The sequence below is a fragment of the Mercenaria mercenaria genome, chromosome 3 (genome assembly GCF_021730395.1).
Source record: "Mercenaria mercenaria strain notata chromosome 3, MADL_Memer_1, whole genome shotgun sequence".
Lineage (NCBI taxonomy): Eukaryota > Metazoa > Mollusca > Bivalvia > Venerida > Veneridae > Mercenaria > Mercenaria mercenaria.
In genome coordinates, this window is record NC_069363.1 from 77,723,326 (window position 1) to 77,749,150 (window position 25,825).

The 25,825-nt window shown below is 36.8% G+C and overlaps 1 protein-coding gene across 1 annotated transcript in view; it reads right to left on the reverse strand.

The window, feature by feature from the left end:
* Positions 1–16,154: 16,154 nt before the first annotated feature.
* Positions 16,155–25,825, reverse strand: part of LOC123524326 (tyrosine-protein kinase SYK-like) — a 35,157-nt gene continuing 25,486 nt past the window's right edge. The window contains exon 16 of the mRNA XM_045302425.2: positions 16,155–23,112. Within this exon, the coding sequence (XP_045158360.2) occupies positions 23,028–23,112 (85 nt within the window). The 3' untranslated portion in view covers positions 16,155–23,027. The remainder of the gene's footprint in view (positions 23,113–25,825) is intronic.

The window sequence follows — 25,825 nt, forward strand, 5'->3', positions numbered from 1 at the left end:
ATGACTAGGGGATAATAAGAGTACTACAGATAAACCAAATGCCCCAACTGGTTTGTCATGGTTTGATAACAACAGCTGAGCATAGTAAATATCAGTACTATTGTTAACCATGTTTTTAGACGTTGTCCGTGGTTCGGTAGCAACAGCGGGAGCGCGGTATATATGATACTATAGTTAACCATGACCTAACAGTTGTAATGCTCCAGTAGCAACCGCTAAGAATCCCGTCTGAAATATTTTTCCATTAAAGCGTCTTTTTGTTGTGGGCATACTATTCAAAATGCGTAGCTCTGGGGCTTGTGATGTAATGGGTACTATAGATAACTATGTTCGACTTGTTTTGTCGCTGTTTGGTTAAAGTACAAGCTGGAGCATGTGAATATATCAGTACTAGAGTTAACCATGGATACCAAAGTTGTAAGCAACAGACAAACATGGTAACACATGTTGACCATGTTCTTGGGGCTGTTTGTTGTGGTTCGATAACAACTGCTGGTGATGGTCATATAGTACTATAGATAAACCATGGCCCTAAACTGTTTGTCATGGTTTGGTAAACAACAGTATAGCATGGTAATAACAGTATTACAGATAACCATGTTCCGGCTGTTTCAGTGGTCAGTAAAACAGTGGGAGCATGGTAAATTGTAGCACTAAGATAACCATGCCCCAATCTGTTGTCATGGTTTGTAAAACAGGTAGAGCATGATATAATCAGTATTACAGATGACCAGTTCCACTGTTGTTGTGGTTCAGTAACAACAGTGGGAGCATGGTAAATAGTAGTATTATAGATAACCATGCACCAACTGTTTTGTCATTGTTTGGTAACAACAAAGGAAGAGTCATGTAAATATCAGTATTAACAGATGACCATTTTCTGATGTTGTTTGTGGTTCAGTAACAACAGTGGGAACATGGTAAATAAAGTATTATAGATAACCATAGCCCCAACTGGAAGAGCATGGTTTTGATAACAACAGAAAAGCATGGTAAATACAGTAAGACAGATAACCATGTACTGACTGTTGTTGTGTTTGATAACAGAGTGGATCATGGTACATAGTCTCACTATAGATAACCATGCCCAACTGTTGTCATTGTTTGGTAACAACAGTTTAGAGCATGTATATAATCATATTACAGGTAACCATGTTCTGGCTGTTTTTGTGTTTCAGTACCAACATTGGAGCAATTGTCATATTAGTAGCACTATAGAAAACCTTGCCCCCAACTGTTGTCATGGTTTGGTAAACAACATTAAGCATGGTATATATTCAGTAATACAGATGACCATGTTTTCTGACTGTTGTTGTGGTACAGTAACAACAGTGGGGGAGCATAGTAAAATATAATATAATAGATAACCATGCCCCAACTGTTTGTCATGGTTTGGTAACAACAGGAAAAGCATGGTAAATACAGTATTTCAGATGACCATGTTCTGAACTGTTGTTGATGGTTCGATAACAGTTGGGAGCATAGTAAATATGTGTAACTATAGATAACCATGCCTAACTGTTTGTCAAGGTATTTTTGGAACAACAGGAAAAGCAAGGTATATATCAGTTTTAACGGATAACCATGTTCTGACTGTTGTTTGGTGTTCAATACACGGTGGGAGCAAAGTAAATATGTGTCAGTAGATAACATACTTAATGTTGTCATGTTTGGTATCAACAGGAAAGCATGGTATATATATATATATATCATCGTATTACAGAGAACCAGTCCTGGCTGTTCTGTGCTTCAAGTAAAAACAGTGGAGCCCTGGTAAATATGAGTACTATAATAACCATGCTCCAACTGTTGTAATGGTTTGGTAACAACAGAAGAGCATGGAATATAACAGTATTACAGATAACCATGTTTCTGACTGTTGTTGTGGTTCAGTAACAACAGTGGGAGCATGGTAATAGTAGTATTATAGATAACTATGCCCAACTTTTGTCATGGTTTGGTAACAACAGGAAAAGCATGGTTATATCAGTATTACAGATGAACCCATGTTCTGACTGTTTTTTTGTGGTCGATAACAGTGGGAGCATAGTTAATATGTGCCTATAGATAACCATGCCCTAACTGTTGCATGGTTTTGGTATCTACAGGAAGAGCAAGGTATATATAGTAATACAGATAACACATTGTCTGCCTGTTGTTGTTTGTTCAATAACAGTGGGAGCATATAAATTATTTGTACCATAGATAACCATTGCCCCCAACTGTTGTCTATGGTTTGGTAACAACAGGTAAAGCATGGTATATATCAGTATTAACAGATGACCATGTTTCTGACTGTTGTTGTGGTTCAGTAACAACAGTGGGAGCATGTAAATAGTAGTATTATAGATACCATGCCCCACCTTTTGTCATTGTTTGGTAACAACAGAAGAGCATGGTAATATATCAGAATTACAGATGAAACAATTTCTGACTGTTTGTAGTGGAGTTTCAGTAACAACAGATGGAACATGGTACTATAGTAGTATATATAGATAACCATCCCCAACTGTTTTGTCATGGTTTGATAACAACCGGAATAAGCATGGTATAAAAACAGTAAGACATATAAAACCATGAACTGACGGTTGTTGTGGTTTGATAACAGTGGGAACATGGTAAATAGGTAGCACTATAGAATAACCATGCCCCGAACGTTTCATGGTTTTGGTAACAACAGTTAGAGCATGGTATATATCATATTACAGGTAACCATGTTCGGCGTTTTTTGTGTTTTCAGTAACAACAGTGCTGGAGCATGTAAATAGTAGCACTATAGATAACCTTGCCCCACTGTTGTCATGGTATGGTAACAACAGTAAGCATGGTATATATCAGTATTAACAGATGACCATGTTTCTGACTTTGTTGTGGTTCAGTAACAACATGGGAGCATAGTAAATATAGAATTATAGATTAACCAATGCCCCAACTGATTGTCATGGTTTGGTAACAACATGAAAAGCATGGTATATATTCAGTCAATTCAGATGACCATGTTTCTGACTGTTGTTTGTGGTTCGATACCAGTTGGAGCATAGTAAATATGTGTCCTATCGATAACCATGCCCTAACTGTTTCAAGGTTTGGTAACAACAGGAAAAGCAAGGTATATATCAGTTTACGATAACCACCATGTTCTGACTGTTTGTTTGTGGTGTTCAATAACGTTGGAAGCATAGTAAATAAGTGTACTGTAGATAAACCCTACCATGAAGTGTTGTCATGGTTTGGTATCAACAGAAGAGCAAGTATATATATATATATATAAACAGAATACAGATAACCACTGTTCTGGCCTGTTTCTGTGCTTCCAGTAACACAGTGAGGAGCTGGTACATAATGATACGATAGATAACCATCCCAACTGATGTAATGGTTTGGTACAACAGGAAGAGCATGGAATATATCATATTTACAGATAACCATGTCCTGACAGTTTGTTTGGTTCAGTAACAACAGTGGAGCATGGTAAATATATTATATGATAACTATGCCCCAACTGTTGTCAGGTTTGGTAACAACAGAAAAGCATGGTATATTATCATAATAACAGATGCCATGTTCTGACTGTTTTTTGTGGTTCGATAACATGGGAGCATAGTTAATATGTGTACTATTAGATAACCATGCCCTAACTGTTGTCATGGTTTGGTATCAACAGGAAGAGCAGGTATATATTAGTATTACAGATAACCATTGTCGACTGTTGTTGTTGTTTCATAACAGTGGGAGCATAGTAAATATGTGTACTATAGAAAACCATGCCCTAACTGTTCAAGGTTTGGACACAGGAAGAGCATGGTATATATCATATTACAAGTACCCATGTTCTGGCTGTTTTTGTGTTTCCAGTACCAACAGTTTGGAGCATGGTAAATAGTAGCACTATAGATAACCTTTGCCCCAACAGTTTGTCATGGTTTGGTAACAACAGAAAAGCATGTATTTTCAGTATACCAGATGACCCTTTTCTGTCTGTTGTTGTGGTTCAATAGAGCAGTGGACATTAGTAAATATGTGTACTATAGATACCATGGCTTAACTGTTGTCATGGTTTGGTACCAACAACAGGTGTAGAGCCTTGGTAATATATCAGTATTACATATAACCACTTTCTGAACTGTTGTAAGTTGTTCAATAACAGTGGTAGCATAGTAAATATTTGATACTATAGATAAGCTTGCCCTAACTGTTGTCATGGTTTGAGTAAAAACAGGAAAAGCAACGGTATTATATCATTAATAACAGATGACCATTTATCTGACTGTGTTGTGGTTCAATAACAGTGGGAGCATAGTAAATCTGTTGACTATAGATACCCATGCCCTAACTGTTGTCATGATAGGTATCAACAGGAAGAAGCCATGGTATATATCAGTATTTACAGATAACATGTTTCTGACTGTTGTGTTGTTCAATAACATGTGGGAGCATAGAAAATAATGTGTACTATAGATTAACCATGCCCTAAGTGTTGTCATGGATTGGTATCCTCAAGAGAGCATGGTATAATATCAGTATTACAGATTAACCATGTTCTGCTGTTTTTTGTGGATTCAGTAACATCAGTGGGATCATGGTAAATAGTACACTATAGATATACCATGCCCCAACTGTTGATCTGGTTTTGGAGAAACAAGCGTTAGAGCAGTATAAACAGTATTACAGGTACCATGTTCTGGCTGTTTTTGTGTTTCAGTAACAGCATGGAGCATGGTAAATATGTGAAACTAAGATAACCATGCCTAACTTGTTTGTCCTGGTTTTATGTAACAAGAGGTAAGCATGGATATATCAGTTTACAGGTAACCATGTTCTGGCTGTTTTTGTGTTTTCATAACAGCAATGGGAGCATAGTAAATATGTTTACTAAAGATAACCATGCCCGTAACTGTTGTCATGGTTTTGTACCAACAGTAGAGCATGGTATATATCAGTATTACTGGTAACCTTGGTTCTGGCTGATTGTTTGTAGCACATTTACATTGAGAGTGTTTCTTTCAATAAAGAGCATTGCAACGGTATGAATTCCAAAAATGCTAAGATAGAAAAGGACAGAAAAGTGAAAAAAAAAACTAAAAGTTAAAAATTTACAAAGGTAAAACCTGGAAATGAATATATATCTATGACCTACAATTTCCACTGTATATAACTGAAATCATCAAGGAAAGGAGCTTCTATAAAATCGACTTACTGCATTTCTACAATGCAAAACTTCCCATATTTTAAAAAAGGAAGGACCTTCTCTGGCTTTTGTTCTGATGTTACAATATCTTCAGAATTCCATCAGTATATTCAGAATATTTCATTTCTGAAAAAAGGCAGCCAGAAACTGCCTACAGAACCAGACAAGTTGGAGAGCGAAAGTAATGCTGGGGGGGTGATAAGGAATATTGTTAAAAGTACAAAAGAGTTGTTTTTGTTTTAAGAGGTACTATATACAGAAACAGGATGGGAAAATATCTTTTACTAAAATCTAAATGGATTGTTTGACACTTTAGTGTGGTGTAATTGTTTCCAATTTAAGCATAATCTGATCTGAAATTTTTATACACATTTTACTACAACATTTCTAATTGTACTAAGTGCACATATTTCCCTTATCTTTGTAAATCATGTCATAATGGTTTGATAGTTTTGTTATAAGTGCACATTGTGACAGTATGGCATCCAATAAAACATCAACATTATTGCAATTTTTTTAGAGTACTAAGTGGCACTTAACACATTTGAATCTTCGAATTATTTTTGGGCAGTTTGTTTTGTATTCCAGATTGAGTTAAGTACAATATTACTATTAAAACCAATTTAATTATTGAGAAGTCCTTCCTATATTATAACACATTGTTGACATGATATAACTAAATCATACCTAAATATTCCCATTCAATTAAAAAGCTTTTATTGTTTCCTAAAAACCTTCTTTGCGTTTCTCCTACTAATTGAAAAATGGACTTATACCGTTCTGGGCGTAAACACCTCGATAAACGATTACAGAAAAACATGTTCTGGCTGTTGATGTGGTTCCGGTAACAACAGCTGGAGCTGGTATATAATGAGTTACTAAAATATCCATTCTCCGACTTTTACAAGGTCGGTAAGAGCATCTGCAGCATGTATGATTCTGAAACGGACATGCTCCACTGTTTGTAACACAAACCAATTACAACAGTTGGTGCCTAATTAGCTTTAGTACTGAAACAGATGCTCCGGCTGTTGGTATCGGACCATGACAACAGTCAGAGCATGTTTATATAAAGTGCCTGATACAAACATATCTAATGTTGTTAAACAACCTCGAGAATAGATGGGTCCCCTAGAATATATCTAGTACTGATACAGACCGTAACTCTAGCGTTGTTGCAACAAACATGACAACAGTTGCGGCTGTTTATCATAGTACTAATATAGACGAATCTCTAGCTGTTGTAATCACAACATCATAACGATTTTGGCCTAGGTTGGCTATAGTCCTGGTATGGTACACCAACTCTAGCTGTTTGTTATACAACCACGAGAGGCAACCATTCGAGGTTCTGGCCTGTTACTTTTTATACTGAAGGAAACCCATGCTCTAAGCTGTTTTTACCGGTCAATGACAACAGGCGTAGCATGTTTATCTATTGTACTGAAACAGAACATGCTCTAGCTGTTGCTACCGACCATGACAATAGTTGGGACCCTCACCCCTCGTTATCTACAATTACTGATACTACAGATCATGCGGTAGCTGTTGTTAACGGACCATGACAACAGTTGGAGAAATATAGTACTGCTACATACCATGCTTCAGCTGTTGTAACGCAAACTTGGACAATTGTTGGGGCCTGTTTTTATCTAATGTACTAATACAGACCACTCTTAACCTGGTCTTACACTACCATGAGAACAGTTGGGGCCAGGTTATCTAAGCAATGATACAGACCATGCTCCGTCTATTGGTTCCGGACCATGACAACAGTCATAGCCTGTTTAACCAATAGTACGGATACAAATCATGCTCTTAACTTTATTTTACTAATTTGGATGGGTTTAAGGTCGCAAAACCGACACAATTATTAGTCCAAGGCGACTTTCCAGCTTTGATGGTGGAGGAAGACCCAAGGTGACAGCCTCGCGAGCAATTATTTCATCACGAGCGGGGACCAGGGTAGAACCACCGACCTTCCGTAAGCCAGCTTGATGGCTTCCTAACATATGCAATTCAACGCCTCACGTTAGGCTCGAAACCCACATCGATCATGCTCTTACTGTTTGTTACACAACCATGACATCCGTAGGTGCCTTGATATCTAAAGTAGTGATGCAGACATGCTCCAACGTTTGTAGCACACAACCATGACAACAGTTGGGGCCTTGTTTATCTATATACTGGTACAGAAGATGCTCCCAGCTGTTTGTAACAAAACCTGAAAACAGTTGGCCCGGTTACATATAGTGCTGATACAAACCATGGCGCTAGCTGTTGTTACACAGCCAATGAAAACAGTTTGGGCTGGTTATCTAATAGTAAAGATACAAACAACTCAGTCTGTTCATACTCTCCATGACAACAGCCGGAGCATCTTTATCCTATTGTATTGATATAGACGGCACTTCTCAAGCAAAGCTCCGTATTTGCTTCATAAGTTTCGATCAATATCCGAACGGCCATAGTACAACAGCCATAGCAGTTATTGTACTGATACGGACCATCCTCTGCTGTTCACACAACCATGAGGGAAGTTGGGTCCAAGGTATCTACAGTACTAATACAGACCAGCTGTAGCTGTTGTAACAGGACCATGACAACACCCGGAGCAAATGTTAGCATCTATATACTGATACTGACCAAGCTCCAGCTGTTTTTTCCGGATCATGACAACACCGAACATGTTTTATCTATAGTACTGGATAGATTTTCATGATCCGACTGTTGAAACGCAACCTTGACAATTGTTGGGGCCTGTTTATCTATAGTACTAATACAGACCATGCTCAACCTGTTCTTACACAACATGACATCAGTTAGGGCCAGGTTATCATTAGTAACTGATCAGAATCTGCTCCGTCTCTTGGTACCAGACCATTGACCACAGCCAAGCATGTTTTACACCTATAGCATTAAACAGAACTATGCTCTAACTGTTGTTACCCAACTCCATGACAACCAGTTGGAGTCTGGTTATCTATAGTCCTAATTACAGACCAATGCTCCAGCTGTTTAAACCTAACCATGACAACAGTTGGGGCCTGGTACAAGAGTAATGATACAACCAATCTATAGCGGTAGTCACACAAGCATGGCGAATAGTTGGGCCTATGTTATCTAAAAGTACTGAACAAACATGCACCAGCTGATTAATAAAACAACCAGACAACAGCTGGGGCCAAGGGTATCTAAAGTAAAGATACAGGCCATGATGAGCTGTTGCAAAACAACCATAACAAAAGTTTGGGCTGTTTATTCTAAAGTAACTGATACAGACAATGCTCCAGCGTGATGTAACCACAACCATGAAAGCAGTTGGGGCCTGGTATTTATTAGTACAGATACAGATCCTGCTTCGCTGTGTAAACTTACCACCATTGACAACAGTTTGGGTCCTTGTTTTCTACATTGTATAGTACTGATACAATCCATGCTCTTTCTGTTGTAACCGAATCATGACAACAGCGAGCATTTTTAACCATAGTAACTGATTTATACACATACTCCAGCTGTTTGTAACACAACCAAGAAAACATGTTGGGGCCGTTATATTTCGTAACTGATTTCGACCATGCTCTAGCTGTTGTTACCGGTGAACGACCACACCGCAGCGATATTTTCTATAGTAAATGATATAGACTAAGCTCTAACTGTTGCTATCGGACAATAACAACAGCCGGAGCAGGTTTATCCTGAATTGTACTGATACAGACAATGCTCTTACTGTTGTACACAACCATGAAAACAGTTGGGCCTTGTTATCTATAGACTGGATACAGACCATGTTCTAGCTGTTGTAACACAACCATGACAACAGTTGGGGCCCCAGTTATAGTATAATAATACTGATAATTCTCCGCTATGTAACCGGTCCATTGGCCACATTTAGAGCCTATAAACATATATTACATCTACAGACCATGGCCCTACCAGTTGTTACACAATCATACAACAGTTGGATCTGATTATCTATAATACTGATACAGACCTGCATAGCTGTGAAACCGGACATGACAACCAGCCGGAGCATGTTCATCAATAGAAGCTAATACAGACCATGCTCCCAGGTGTTGTTACAACACCATGACAACAGTTTGGGCCTGTGTATTAAATAGTATTAATAAAAACCATGCTCCACCGTTTTGGTTACCGTCCATGTCAACAGGCCGAGAGCATTATAACTTTTGCACTGGATATAGACCATGAACTAGTCTGTTACTACCGGACCACCAGCCGAGCAATTGTTTTATATATTGTACTGATACAGGCCATGCTCTAAGCTGTTGTAACACAACCTTGACAATATCTGGGTCCTGGGTATCTGTATTACTAATACAGTACCATGCTCTTGTTGTGGTTACACAACTATGAGAATAGTTGGGACTTGGTCATCTACAGAACTGATGCAGACAATGCTGTAGCTGTTGTTGGGCTAACATGACAACAGCCGTAGCCTGTTTATCTATAGTACTAATACAGACCATGCTTAGCTGTTGTAACACAACCATGACAACAGTTTGGGCCAGGTTATCGTTAGTACTAATAAGATTATTCTCCGGCTATAGTTACCGGACCATGGCACGTCAGAGCCTGTTTACCTATAGTACTGCTACAGATCATGCCCTAACTGTTGTTACACAATCATGACAAAATTTGGTGTCTGATTATCTATAGTACTGATACAGTTCATGCTGTAGCTTTTGTAACACAACCATGACAACAGTTGGGGTCTGGTTATCTAAAGTATTGATGCAGACCATGCTGTACCTGTTGTAACACAACCATGACAATAATTGGGGTCTGGGTATTAAAGTACTGATGCAGACCATGATGTAGCTGTTGTAACACAACCATGACAAAAAGTTTGGGCATGGTTATCTAAAGTACTGATAAGACATACTCAGCTAATGTAACACAGCCATGAAAGCATTGGGCCTGGTTATATTTAATACAGATACAGATCTGCTCTAGGTGTAGTCACACAACCATGAGAATAGTTTGGGCCTTGTTATCTACATTACTGATACAGACCATGCTGTAGCTGTTGTAACCGGACCATGACAACAGCCGGAGCATGTTCATCTATAGTACTGATACAGACCATGCTCCAGCTGTTGTTACACAACCATGACAACAGTTGGGGCCTGTTTATTCATAGTACTAATACAGACCATGCTCCATCTGTTGTTACCGATCCATGACAACAGCCCGGGGCATTTTATCTTTTGCACTGATATAGACCATGCTCCAGCTGTTGTTCCGGACCATGACAACAGCCGAGCATGTTCATCTATAGTACTGATACAGACCATGCTCCAGCTGTTGTTTCCGGATCATAACAACAGCCGGAGCATGTTTATGTATGTACTGATTTCATATCATGCTCCAGCTGTTGTAACGCAACCTTGGCACTTGTTATGTTTATTTATAGTACTAATACAGACCATGCTCTACCCGTTCTTACACAACCATGACATCAGTTAGGGCCAGGTTATCATTAGTACTGATACAGATTATGCTCCAGCTGTTGGTAGCAGACCATGTCCACAGTCAGAGCATGTTTACCTATAGTACTTATACAGAACATACTCTAACTGTTGTTACCCAACCATGACAACAGTTAGGGGTCTGGTTATCTATAGTACTGATGCAGACAATGCTGCAGCTGTTGTAACACAACCATGACAACATTTGGGGTCTGGTTATCTAAAGTAATGATGCAGACCATGATGTACCTGTTTATATTTAGTACTGATACAGACCATGCTCTAGCTGTTGTTACCGGTCAATGACAACAGCCGAAGCATATTTATCTATTGGAATGATATAGACTATGCTCTAGCTATGCTACCGGACAATGACAACAGCCTGAGCAGGTTTATTATTGTACTGATACAGACCATGCCCTAGCTGTTGTAACACACCATGAGAAAAGTTGTGTCGTTGGTATCTATAGTACTAATACAGACCTGCTCTAGCTGTTGTTACACAACCATGAGAATTGTTTGGGCCTTGTTACATTACCGATACAGACCATGCTGTAGCTGTTGTAACCGGACCATGACAACAGCCGGACATGTTCATCTATAGTACTAATACAGACCATGCTCCAGGTGTTGTTACACAACCATGACAACAGTTGGGGCCTGTGTATTTTATAGTAATAATACAGACCATGCTCCATCTGTTGTTACCGGTCCATGACAACAGCCGGAGCATTTTATCTTTTGCACTGATACAGACCATGCTCTGCTGTTTCTAACCGGACCATGACAACAACGGGGCATGTTTATCTATTGTACTGATTTATACCATACTCCAGCTGTTGTAACACAACAATGTCAACTAACATTTGGGGTCTGGTTATCTATAGCATGATAACAGAGAGCATTTGCTCTAGCTGTTTTTACGGTCTATGAAAACAGCCGCAGCATGTGTATCTAATTGTAAGGATATAGCCTATATGCTCTAGCTGTTGGCTCCGGACAATGACAACAGTCGGAGCAGGTTTATCTTATTGTAATGGATACAGACCATGCTCTAGCTGTTGTAACAAAAAAAAAAAACAACCATGAGGGAAAAGTTTGGGGCCAGGTTATCGTTAGTACTAATACAGATTTTTCTACCAGGGCTATTGTTACCGGACAATGGACACAGCAGAGCTGTTTACAATTTTTTTTTATAGTACTGCTACTGACCATGCCCTACTGTTGTTACACAATCATGACAACGTTGGGGTTCTGGATTTATTATAGTACTGATACAGACCATGCTGTAGCTTTTGTAACACAAACCATGGACAACAGTTGGGGTCTGGTTATCTAATGTAATGATGTAGACCATGCTGTACCGGTTGTAACACAACCATGACAATATTGGGGTCTGGCCATCTAAAGTACTGATGCAGGACCATGATGTAGCTGCTGTAAACAACCATGACAAAAGTTTGGGCATGGTTATCTAAATTTATGTTACACACAATGTTTCCAGCTGATGTAACCACAATCATGAAAGCAGTTTTTTTTTGGGACCTGGTTATATTTAGTACAGTTACAGATCATGCTTTGTTGTTGTACACAACCATGACACAGTTGGGGCCTTGTTATCTATAGTATGATACAACCATACCGGTCAAGGACAACAGTTCGGAGCAGGTTTATCTATTGTACTGATACAGAACCATGCTCTAGCTGTTGTAACACAACCATATAAGAAACGTTTTGGTCATTGGTATCTATAGACTAATACAGACCATGCTTACTTAGGCTTAGTTACCTCAACCCTTGACAACAGTTGAGGCCTTGGTTTCTATAGTACTCTATACCACCGTGGCTCTATAGGTTGTTACACAACCATGAACAACAGTTGGGCTTGTTATTCTATAGTACTTATACACTTCATGCTCTATCGTTGTTACAACAACCATGAACAACAGTTGTGGCCTTGTTATCTATAGTACTTATACACACCTATGCTTCTATCTGTTGTTACACAAACCATGACAGCAGTTGGGGCCTGGTTATCTTAGTATTGTACAGACCTACTTTAGCGTTGTTAACGGACCATGACATCAGTTGGGAGCCTATTTATCTGTTATTTATGATACATGTTTGGAAAATAATATACACTCCTATGATGGAATGTCAAAGGCAAGTGGGCATGTAATTTTGTATACGGGGGCCTTGCTCTTTGAACTCAAATTTCATGAATACTTCTAGTCACAATCTTAAAGGTGACTCCTCACCCTAAAGATCTTAACATCTTAAAGGTGACTTAGCACCTTAAATATCTTAAAGGTAGCTTGGCACCTTCAATACTTAAACATTCTAAATGTACCTTGCCACCTTAAATATTTCAACATCTTAAAGGTGGCTAGCCATCTGAAATATTTCAACATCTTAAAGGTGGCTAGGGTAATTAAATATTTCAACATCTTTAAGGTGGCTCCTCAAACAAACGATTTCAACATCTTAAAGGTGGCTTGGCACCTTAAATATCTTAAAGGTGGCTTGACAACTTCAATACTTAAAACATTCTAAATGTGGCTAGTCACCGTAAATATTTCAACATCTTTAAAAGGTGAATAGTCACCTTAAATATTCAACAGCTATCCCTGAATGACCAACCCATATTGTCAAACAGAAAAACAGCAAAAATTAGAATAAATGGAAAACAGAAATTTGGTATACAGTATGAAAATATTTATTATCAAAAGATAACAGTAACAAAGATAGTTGTAGTTGATAGTATGCCTAAATAATTATGTCAACAAAATTTTGGCACTTGCCAATAATCCTTTTCAAAAATAAACATAACAAAGAGTTGTTTACAGTTTGTAATATAATACACTGGTACTGGTTATATTTTGAAATAATTAACACTTGAGAAAAAGGTCATGGTCATGTTTAATATTTTGTTTTTCTTTCAACAAATGTTTTTCAGCAATTGAGTGTGGAAACCAGCTACAGAATGCAGCCTTGCCATTGGTCAATTTCAAATTGGTGCTTGAAAACAACCGATCAGATGCTAGATTTTGGAGACTGGTTCTCAAACTCAGTCTAATGACCTTGTAGCCAGGTTCAATTTTTTATTCGTTTTTCATATGTGAATAAATAAAAATCATATTTGAGCCACGCCATGAGAAAACCAACATAGTGGCTTTGCGACTAGCATGGATCCAGACCAGACTGCGCGATGCTGTTCACTAACAGTTTCTCTAATTGTAATAGGCTTTGAAAGCGAACAGCATGGATCCTGACCAGACTGCGCAGGTGCAAAGCCGCTATGTTGGTTTTCTCATGGCGCAGCTCATTTGTTTGTTTAAGGTAGTGGGTTGGTAATGACTACATTTTCTCGTTAGGCAATTCATCATTCTTCGGACGTAGATGTAGTTCAAAGAGCACCAGGCTTTCCATAACAATCGAAATTACACATGAAGAATACATAATTTGCTGATTGTCATTACCTTAACCCTTACCCTGCTAAATTTCTATAACGAATTTGTCCATCTTTAAATTTGGACAGAACCATTAACCTGTTAAAAGGGGTGCTTACCAAAAAGATACTGACTGAATTTAGGAAGAAGTCTCTACTCCCTTCAGTTGATTCAGGGGTAAGTTGGTAGACTTCAGTGAGAAGTGGAGAAGTGGGAAGACTTTAGGGAAAAGTGGGAAGACTTTTTGGGAAATTTGGAAGACTTTAAGGAAAAGTGCAGACACTTTTGGGAAAAGTGGGCAAAAACTTTAACAATCTGGAAGCCAACATGGACGCCATCTACAGATTGTGTGCAACAGTTCTACTTATTCTTTGAATAGTTAAGCTATGACAAAAAAAAAAAAATCTAGAAAATTGATAACTCTCAAGAAAATTTAAGGTCCAAACATATTTGGTCGAAGATACACCCAGGAATTCACAATCAAATATGTTTGTACATAAAAACTTCTAGATGCTTTAACTTCTGATTGACCTTTAAGAGATTAGCAAATTAATTGCATAAAAATACATGTTTGATCAAGTTACTATGAGCTCTTTATTTAGAAGTTAAAGACCTCTTTAATCTGTAAGTACCATTGAAATTTTAATACTTTATTTTTTAATCCCATATATAAACTAAGTTCAATCTATTTAATATACCAAACATTTACAAATTAATGGCAGAAAAAAAAGTTAACTACACAAGATTTTTGGGTAAAAGTTAATCAGCCTGTCCACAATATGTTGAATGGCGGGGGGGGTGGGGGGTATTTTGTTTGTTTGTTTTGGGTTTAGCGCCATTTCTCATCAGTATTTCAGTTATGTTACGGCGGGCAATTAACAATATTTCAGTCATGTTACAACAGGCAATTAACCGAACCAGTGATCCTGGATTCTGAACCAGTACTAACCTGTTCTCTGCAAGTATCTGCCAACTTCTCCACAAGAATCAGAGATGGGGGATGTAATGACTTCAAACACAATGTCTTTTATCAAAACTGTCCAAGTGCTCTTAGTCCTCGCCTAGGGATCAAACTCATAAGCCAGTTATCTACTGGGTATTTAACCTTTAGCCTGCTGGCGGCAAGTGATTCTGCCTTTGTGACCACTGCAGACCAAGTTCAACCTGCACATCTGTGCAGTCTGATCATAATCTGCACTGTTCGCCATTCAGTAAGTAAATCTTCAGTGAACACCCCTTCGAATAATAAGCGGTACTGCCGAAACTGAATAACGGAACAGTCCATTTTAGAAATTATGCTGGTTAAAGGTTTAAAAAACCAGTACCTATGTATTATATGAAACATGCACGATTACAAAACGTTATAAAAATATGAAAAGGTAAACAATCAAATGAAACACGGAATGTTTTTTGTAGATAATCACAAAGGAACGAGAACAAGACATGCTAAAAATATATGGCATATAAGAACTTTTGCATAATATCTGTACATAATCATTGACAATATACAGTTTCAAATATCATTTACTTATAATTAATAATTACACATATGTACATACTGAACAAAAAATTGCAAGTTCATTGTCTACAGTTAAATTTGGAATGATAGACATAGATCTACAATCACAATATGCTCTTAAGGTATCCGATCCATAAATGGCTCAATTTATATGCCCGGTATAGTAGTCGCAACTTGACCACGATGGTTGACCTTAGGCTGATTATTCATATCGATTATTTCATTGTAGAAATAAGGGGTGCTTAGGGTGGCCGTGTATATTTATATGGAATGAGTTTGTATAAAACGTTTTACGTACACACCTTTTCAATAATAGGTTGTGCCTCGTTATGTTTTACAATACAAAGGTCAACCATCGGGGTCAAGTTGTGTCCACTATAACATTATCCTTTTTGGCTGTTTTATGAAAGTTTACCATTTGGCAGTTTGAAAATACCGACATCGTCTGATAACTGCCGAAGAGATAAGCGCTATTTATGGATCAGATACCTTAAACTTGTTTTTAAAAAAAAATACTGTTGCCTGTATTCCTGAAGAAGAGTTAATATACATTGTTGAAAGCTCAACACAGTATATAGTAACATTACTGTTGAAATGAATTTACTCACGGTCTGCCATTTATTCTTAAATGATTTTCATTTCCGTACGCCGAATCCAGGCTTTATCCTACATAAATGAAGTGACGCCATTACTTCCGGTTTACCAAATGTGCAGAATTACCTTAAACTAGTTTCACATTTGAGCCGTGCCATGAGAAAACCAACATAGTTGGTTTGCGACCAGCATGGATCCAGACCAGCCTGCGCATCCGCGCAGTCTTGTCAGGATCCATGCTGTTCGCTTTCAAAGCCTATTGCAATTACAGAAACTGTAAGTGAACAGCTTGGATCCTGACCAGACTGCGGGGATGCGCAGGCTGGTCTGGATCCATGCTGGTCGCAAACCCACTATGTTGGTTTTATCATGGCATGGCTCTTTTATATCTTGACTGTCTAATAAAATCTGTAAATCTTCATGTTCTCTCTTTTACAGAAATAGGAAGTTTTAAAATGATTACATAAACTGTTTCTTATTTCAAGAAACCTAATCCCACTGTGTACGCTACATGGTAATTTGTATATAATGCAGTGGCTAAAACATAGCGCAAACATATTTTAGATGAAAAGTGCTATATCAAGCTGATCTTGAATTAACACGCTACTGCGAATACTTATATTATTGACTTATGGTTGTTGTACCCATATCGCTAGCAATTTTCCGAAAATAATATCTCAGAAGACCGTTATATTTATGAGAACGCTTACAGGTACGTACATGACTATACCAAATGTCGCGGAGATAACTAAAAATACCTATATATGTTATATGAACCAGTGAAAGACAAAACCTACAATTTGGCAATGACATCACATTTACTAGAAATGACGTAACATATGACATCATTAATGCATAGTGACATCATGAAAACAAAACTATGATGCAATAGCTAACTTCAAAGACCTAAGTAATCAACTAAATTGTTAGCTTATCTCCAAGTTTGATACATTAAAAGCACTATTTTTACATACAAAAGTGAAACTCAACAATTTTTCATTAAAATTTGGTTTATATGAACTGTGTATAACGTAAAACTTCGTGGCATAAATTCACGTTGAATGTACAGCTTTATACAAAAGGCACGTAAATAATAAAATTACAAATAATGGTTCATAAACACAAATGAAAATGCCATTGCCTCATAAAGGTAATGAAAACTGGCTAGTCTATAGTAATAAGAGATGTCTGAGGAGACAGTATACTTGACTATTTTGATTCTAGATAGTGAAATATTGCATTTCCGCAGAAACTAGAGCTATCACTCGAGTGATTAATATATCCACAATACTGCTTTGACACAGGACACAAAACATTCTTGAATTGCCAAGATATGTTCAAGCAAGTGAAGAAATTTGGTTGTGGGTATGGTGCACCCCCACCCCACTTCCCTAAAACTCCACCTTTAAAAAAGTGTCAGACGATCTTGTCATATATGATGTGGATTGTGGTGTGGAATAACTATTTTAAGTTTAGATCAATTCCACTTAGCAATAACAGAGACAAAGAAATCAAACCTTTAACCTGAATTTCTTATCAAAATCTATTTATTTATTTATTTATTTATTTGGGTGTTACGGCGCACCAACACAAAAAGTGGGCAAAATTCATAAAATACTGCCACAAGGATTACACATCTTAGGTCATGAGAAACAACTGTTTCAAGTCTGAGGCAAATCTATCATGTAACAACAGAGACAGAGTGACAGTGCATCAACACCTTAACCAAGCTATAGTGTAGACACGAACAAAGACACCAAGGCTAACACAAGGATAAGTAGGATAGCTCCCCATATACTTTGTATAGTTGAGCTAACATAACACAGACATGTATGTATGTGTTTGCCATTTTCTAAAGAAAACAAAATGTCACAGATGTCTTTAGAAAAATATATGAGCCGCGCCATGAGAAAACCAACATAGTGTGGCTTTGCGACCAGCATGGATCCAGACCAGCCTGCGCATCTGCCCAGTCTGGTCAGGATCAATGCTGTTCGCTAACGGTTTCTCTAATTACAATAGGCTTTGAAAGCGAACAGCATGTATCCTGACCAGACCGCGCGGATGCGCAGTCTGGTCTGGATCCATGCTGGTCACTAAGCCAATATGTTGGTTTTCTAATGGCGTGTCTCATATGTATTTCTCATAAGTATTTTTTCACCATCAAAATATTCATTTAATTTCTATTAATTTCTTATTGTGACAGATGGCGCTTCTTGTGTCTTATTCTTGTATACCAAGTGTATATAAAACTGTTGAAATGAGGTACTTCCATTCTGAAATGTCTCTGAGTATGTGTAATTGTTTGTGTAAATGCATATCCTGGAATTCCTTATATGAGCCGTGCCATGGGAAAACCAACTTAGTGGGTTTGCGACCAGCATGGATCCAGACCAGCCTGCGCATCCGCGCAGTCTAGTCAGGATCCATGCTGTTCGCTATCAATGCCTATTGCAATTACAGAAACAGTTAGCGAACAGCATGGATCCTGACCAGACTGCGCGGATGCGCTGGCTGGTCTGGATCCATGCTGGTCGCACAGCCACTATGTTGGTTTTCCCATGGCACGGCTCATATTCTTTTATTTCCATAAATATGACAATACCCTATATACAGAATATGACAATACCCTATACACAGATCTGAAGGTAAGTCTGAGTATATTAGTATATCATTGTCCTTAACATGTAAGAACCATATAAAAATTTAATAAGCAAGATGTAAGAATTTAAGGAGGGATGTAAAATTGCTCAAATCATAAACATAAATTGTAGCTACATGTCAATTACATGTATCAATAAATGAGCCGCGCCATGGGAAAACCAACATAGTGGCTTTGCGACCAGCATGGATCCAGACTAGCCTGCGCATCCGCGCAGTCTGGTCAGGATCCATGCTGTTCGCTAACAGTTTTTCCAATTCCAATAGGCTTTAAAAGCGAACAGCATGGAGCCTGACCAGACTGCGCAGATGCGCAGGCTGGTCTGGATCCATGCTGGTCGCAAAGCCACTATGTTGGTTTTCTCATGGCGCAGCTCAAATAACATTATACACAAAATATTAATGTATTATGCTTGCATAAACAATAATCAGTCAAAAAAACTATCACAGTACGCGAATGGCAGACATCTTTTACGTTCGGTCATTTTTGCAGTCAAACAAGTGCATTTTCGGTTAAATAATCAATAAAATAGCTTCTTTCAAAAAATTCAAGCCATTTACTTTTCTATTAAGTACCTAAATACGTTAAATTCACCAACTTTATGAAGAATTATGAGCATTTCAAATTCAAAGGAATTATGATAAATCTGAAGTTCCAAGATGGGAAACAAAATAATTGAAACTTCCTGTAATTTTACAGTAAATCTGAAGTTTCTACACTGGAAACTTGTGTCAATGAATTTACCTGTAATGTTATGGTCAAATTCACGTTCCTGAGCACAACAAGGCAAATTCTATGAGCAATTTTAAAATGGATAAGTATAATAACATATTACTGTCTAAACTACTTCTAAACTTAGCACGAAAAAAAAGTTCTACAATGTGCCTAATTACAGCTTTCAAAAAATTTACAGAAAAAAATTTTCCACCTAAGCTTGAAATTCGAATCAGATATAATTTAGTTATATAAATAAAATGAAATATCTAACCTAATTTTTTGTAGGAACATCGCAGTGTCGAATCTGGTTAGCTTTCACATAAAGAAATCCAATTACCTCCCTTTCATATTTAGATTACCTGGACTTCATTTGATATATATCTTTTTTTTGTGATTCTATAAGCAAATATGATGTTTTCTTTATGATGAAGGTATTTTTACTCATAGATATAATACAAAAATGTGATTAGAAACAGTAATTTAGAGACCCTAAAATATTTTTATGGTGTTGGAAAAAAAAAAAAAAATCGATATTTTCGCTATCTTTTTTATACTTTTGCTTTGTGTTGTTCTTTCTTCATTGTAAAAAAAACCCCCAAAAAGTTTGCCTACCTACCTACCTACCCTAATTTTTAGGGGCATCTTACCAGAAACAAACCGTATGTTTTTTTAGGGCTAACAAGGTTTTCTTTCATGAACTGTCACTTTACTTCATAAGATTCAGATATAAACTATACATCTTTTTAAAGGTGTCTGAGGGCAGTGGAAGTGTCTTTAAGAATTTTTAAAATATCTTTAATAATGTGTATTTTACTGCAAAAAAAAATTTTTTACCTTTCAAAAATCGGGCAAAATAAAAAATTTGAAAAATAAAATTTAGAAATTTGATAATTTTTTTCATGAAATATTACTTACACTAACTAAGATATTCTATAAGTTTTACAACAATCAATTCACAAAGAAAGCCAAAACTGAATTTTAAAAAAAAATGGTGTCAAAAATGACTGAAAATTACAGCAGAAAATGCCTCACCAAAATCATTTTTGATGATACATTAAAATCTAGGTAATCAAGATATTTTGAAAATTTAAAAATTTCGTATTACCGCACACAGGGTTGTTTATAATGACATATAATAACAGACTTGTCTTGAAATCAAGTAAAACCCCTGATGGCCCTGAATAAAACAGTGAAACAAGTTTTCCCTTTTTATTCTGATATGTTAAACATAATACTTTCATCTTAAAATGTGTTATATTAAATCTACTTATGAGGTAATTCAATGGAAGTTGGATATGTAAACAATTGAATAGATAAAAAAATAATTTCAGATTTTTAATTATTTTAAACACAAGCTAGAGGTTATATGTTCTGCGAAATAATTTCACTAGGCCATAACGAAAAAAATTTATTCAGGATGGCATACAGAGAATTCCGAGTGTCAAAATGATTTAACATAACTTTTGCTATATGTTACATTGATGGTAATATTTCTTCAATATATAAAAGTCAATCAAGAGGTTTCCTGTGATAAAAACACTGTTTTCAAATGAAAATTATGCAGACATTCACTGACACTTAATTGGCTACTATAATAACAGTGAAAAGGAAGTTGCACACATAATTTTTCTGACAAATTTTACAGAAAATTCTGTAAACCACAAACTGTCAAAGCATAATTTTAACACAACGAAGAAAGGCACAAAAAATATAAATGTAAAACAGAACCAGCTATACAAAAAACATACCATTTTAGAAAGTTGACAGTAAGGTCACTTCATAAATGAACAACAACTATAAATAGCACATAAACCAGTGTCTGGAAGTCGACTTAAATTTCAAATAAAAAATGAACAAAAATGAGAATTTTTTAAAGATTATATCGTTAACATAAATGCAATACAGTAGCAATCACTCTAAAATACAAAAAAAAAAAATCTATGCCAAAATTTTAAAACCAACAGAACCCTAGACAAAAGATGTTTAGAGTCTATGCACCTTAACTATGACAATGAACAATCTAACATTTCTATAAATTAAAACAAAACAATTCAACTTTCTATTTCTTATAAAAACTTGAAAGAACTATCACGGCAATGTATCTATTGTGAAAATAAAAAAAATTCAAGACAATTTAACACTTTAACTTAACAATGGAAACTTGCACTTAGACAATTACTTAACTGAGATGTATGTGTGCTTATGAATATAGAACTCTTTTCTAACACTCTCCTACGCAGTGATCTCCCTTGCCACTATGCTCTCATTGATCACTACTAACACAAATTTATCTAAAATTCAGCTAAGTGGACTTTTTTTATTCATCTAATTATTTTGTAATTTTTTTCCCAATTTGTTAAAAAGTTAACCTTAATTATTAATTCTGGCAACTGTTTTCCACTTAAATTATAGTACTTCTTTCTATCACAAAGAAGACAATTAAGGGGAACCCGTTTCTTCGGCGTTTCGTCCGCCATGTTTACCTATCATCCCATGATGAACAATGGTCACATGAATGTTGCGTTGGCACTGATCAATGAGAGCATAGTGGCAAGGGAGATCACTGCGTAGGTTTACTTTCCTCCTAAGTGCATTATCCTTTTTTGCAAACTATAACCAAATCTGTTTAAGGAAACATTTTTCTTGTATGTATTAAAAGGTTTATTTGTACCATTTATTCACAACTAAGCCTTAGATAGATTCTTCCAAAGAAAAGGACGAGTTTTCTTCACCTTTATGAATTTCAAACCTCATTTCTTAATATATCTTTATGCTGAAATATTCTTGTTTGTTATTTGTTTGACACTTTATTAATTAATGAATAATGTTTCATCAACTCTTTTTACATCACATTTCTACATACATCAATACCCATCAAGGTATAAAAATTGCAACCACTCTCACAATACACACCAAAATATTTGGACAAAAAATCTTTTGTTGGGAAACTCCATTTCAGATAGTAGTCAGGTCTAACATAGCACATTTAGGTGAAAAAAGCATCTAATCAAAAGTACTGATACATGTTTCTGATGCCCTTTGGCTTCTGCATTCCACTCAACTTCGAGTACTGCTTATCACGATCTGTTTCATGCAACACTGTGTAGTTCACACTATAGACAAATCCAGTGGTGTTCACTAGTGTTTTTACTCAGACCTGGGGTAATTGTAATCAGTAATCCGTAATTGTAATCAGCTGTAGTCAATTACATTTGTACATTTACTGTACTATAGTCCCAATTGAACTCGTCCATAGCAACATTTTGATGAGCTGTCAGATTTTATGGAATACTCTTCATAAAAACTTCAATAATGTCATAAAAATTCGATATTTTCTGTACAATAAAACAAACAGACTTGATTGTGTAGGAGAAGCACATGAACACATACTCTTTTCCCGCAAATGCTAGCTGATTGATTCCTGCGACATTCTTCTATATATTGAAGCCATAAATGAAGCAATTTCCAGAAATGTCGGCCTGTCGTGTTTACTGAAAGAGAAGAGACAAAACTCATGCAAGAATAGAGGTTATAAAATGATCCATTTCTTAAGGCTGTGACTATTTTAAGCTTCTGAAGACTGAAATAATTATTACTGACAAATGTAACTTTTTTAAAACTATTTTAATCACAAATTATAAATATGTGGATAAAGTTGGTTTTTAATTGCTCACGATGGAAAATTATCACTGGCCATTGACACAGCTGAACCCATTTCTACCAGTATCCAATCATCTTTAAACCAAGTTTAGTGAAGATCCTTGACAACTGATATAATCTAAAATAATTATGTTTTTCTAGCTCTGAAGACATCTGTCGAGGAGTGGAATCATTTGGAAAAAAAAAAAAACTTGTGAAAGGTTCATGCCAAAATGCTGCCAAGTCTGGTGAAGATTCATTGATCAAATCATCAGAGTAAGTTATTTCAAGCTATTTTTCCTTTCTATTTTAAGCTGTGAAGATCTCTATATGTAACAGAGAAGAACCAATTAACCCTTACCCTGCTAAATTTCTATAATGAACTTGTCCATTTTTAATTTGGACAGTACTATTAACTGTTAAAAGAGGTGCATACCAAAAGGATACTGACTGAATGGCGAACAGTGCAATCCTGATCAGACTGCACCAATGTGCAGGCTGATCTTGATCTGCACTAGTTGCAAAGACAGATTCACTTGCTGCCAGCAGGCTAAAGGTTAAACAAACTTGGAAAATATAGGCAAAGTTTTACAGATAAATGCTGAAACCAGCACAGGATACCCAAGGACTGATGACTTACAAAAGTATATCCATCATTACAAACAGGTCAACCAGAGCATCTGACATTGAAAGGGGTCAAAGCGTAAGAGATTTTACATTCTTATGATACAGTAAAACAAATTTAGATAATCACTAATATCAAAGACAACAACCTGACAGTTATCTGACAGGGTGAATTTTATGCAACATATAAATATAGTTTAGAACTGAAATAGTCACAGCCCAATTTTGGATAGTACATGGAACTTATATATGAAAGTACAAAGTACACTTGGAACTCGTTACCTCAAACTCATTACCTCAAACTCATTATCTCAACCTCTCTTATCTCAAAGATATTTGAGCCGCGCCATGAGAAAACCAACATAGTGGCATTGCGACCAGCATGGATCCAGACCAGCCTGCGCATCCGCGCAGTCTGGTCAGGATCCATGCTGTTCGCTAACAGTTTCTCTAATGGCAATAGGCTTTGAAAGCGAACAGCATGGATGCGCAGGCTGGTCTGGATCCATGCTGATCGCAAAGCCACTATGTTGGTTTTCCCATGGCACGGCTCATTTTCCAGTCCAGTCCCGAAAACATGTGCACAAAATATAAATTTATGCTGGATTTTACTTATCTTGAAGTTAAACGCTAGATCCCTTAGAATCCGAGATACCGAGTTTCTACTGTATATACACGTATGACAGATTCTGTTTCACGTTGCTTGGCAACAAATCTTTATCAAATTAAGCTCTAATTGCAGTTTCCTTAACTTTTGTTAAAATATGAGTGGCAAAATTTTTTCCAGTAATTTTGCCTCATACTGTGTAATAATTTAATTATTGTACTGTTTTTCATAAAAAAAATCATAAAAAAAGTATTTATACCACCATTGCAACATGAAACTGAATTTCTTTTGTAGTGTGGCTTTTCAAGAGAACAGAATGTGAGGGTTTAAAAGATCTATGAAGATAATTATGTAAGTGTGCAACAGAATCCATACAAAGTAAAGGACAGTAAATAGAAGGATGGCTATGTTTCATACCAAGTTCCATACTAAAGACCTGACAAGTTAGTGTATATACAGCTGAAACTGGATTTCTTAACCTTAAGCTTGCTAAATTTGTAAAATGGACTGGTCCATCATTCAATTTAGGCAGTACCATTTTTTATTCAAAGGGGTGTTCACAAAAAAAACTTATTCAAAGGGGTGTTCACAAAAAATGGACACTGACTCAGTGCAAGAAGTGGATAACAGCATGCAGACCATGATCAGCCTGTTTGCGCTAAGGTGACGACATGCAGGTTGACCTTGTCTGCACTGGTCGCAAAGGCAGAATCACTTGCCGCCTGCAAGCTAAAGGTCAAACTCTAGTGTTCCTAGATTCCCTGATTTCTTATCAGCACTGACTTGTTCTCTGCAAGTAACTCACAACTTCCCAACCTGACTAAGAGGTGAATGAATGACTCCAGACATCCTGGGTGGGCTAAAAATGCTTTAATTTATCATTTCAATTCATTGTTCAAACAAGAGCTGTCACTAATGGTGACAAATGCCCCCGCAGCGCCTTGACCTTTGACCTGGTGACCCCAAAGTCAGTAGGGGTCGTGTACTCAATAAGTACTATTAGCATGTGAAGTTTGAAGGTCCTGGGTGCAGTGGTTCGCGAGTAAAGTGCCTTCATGCAAAAAGTTAACGTTGTAACGAACGAACTAACGAACGGACGGACAGTTAAAAACTAATATGCCTCACTTCGGGGGCATAAAAATTAAACCTATATGGAAGACCTTCTATGAACAGAGACAGCCTGGATCTTAAGGCCACTAGATTAACAATAGGTGCATTTTAACCTGTCAAAGACGATCTGCACATACAGACTATGTTTTGGGTTTTTATAATCAGGTATGACTGTGTAGACAAAACTCTATTGAGCAGCCAGCAAAAAAAAGTGACACAATATG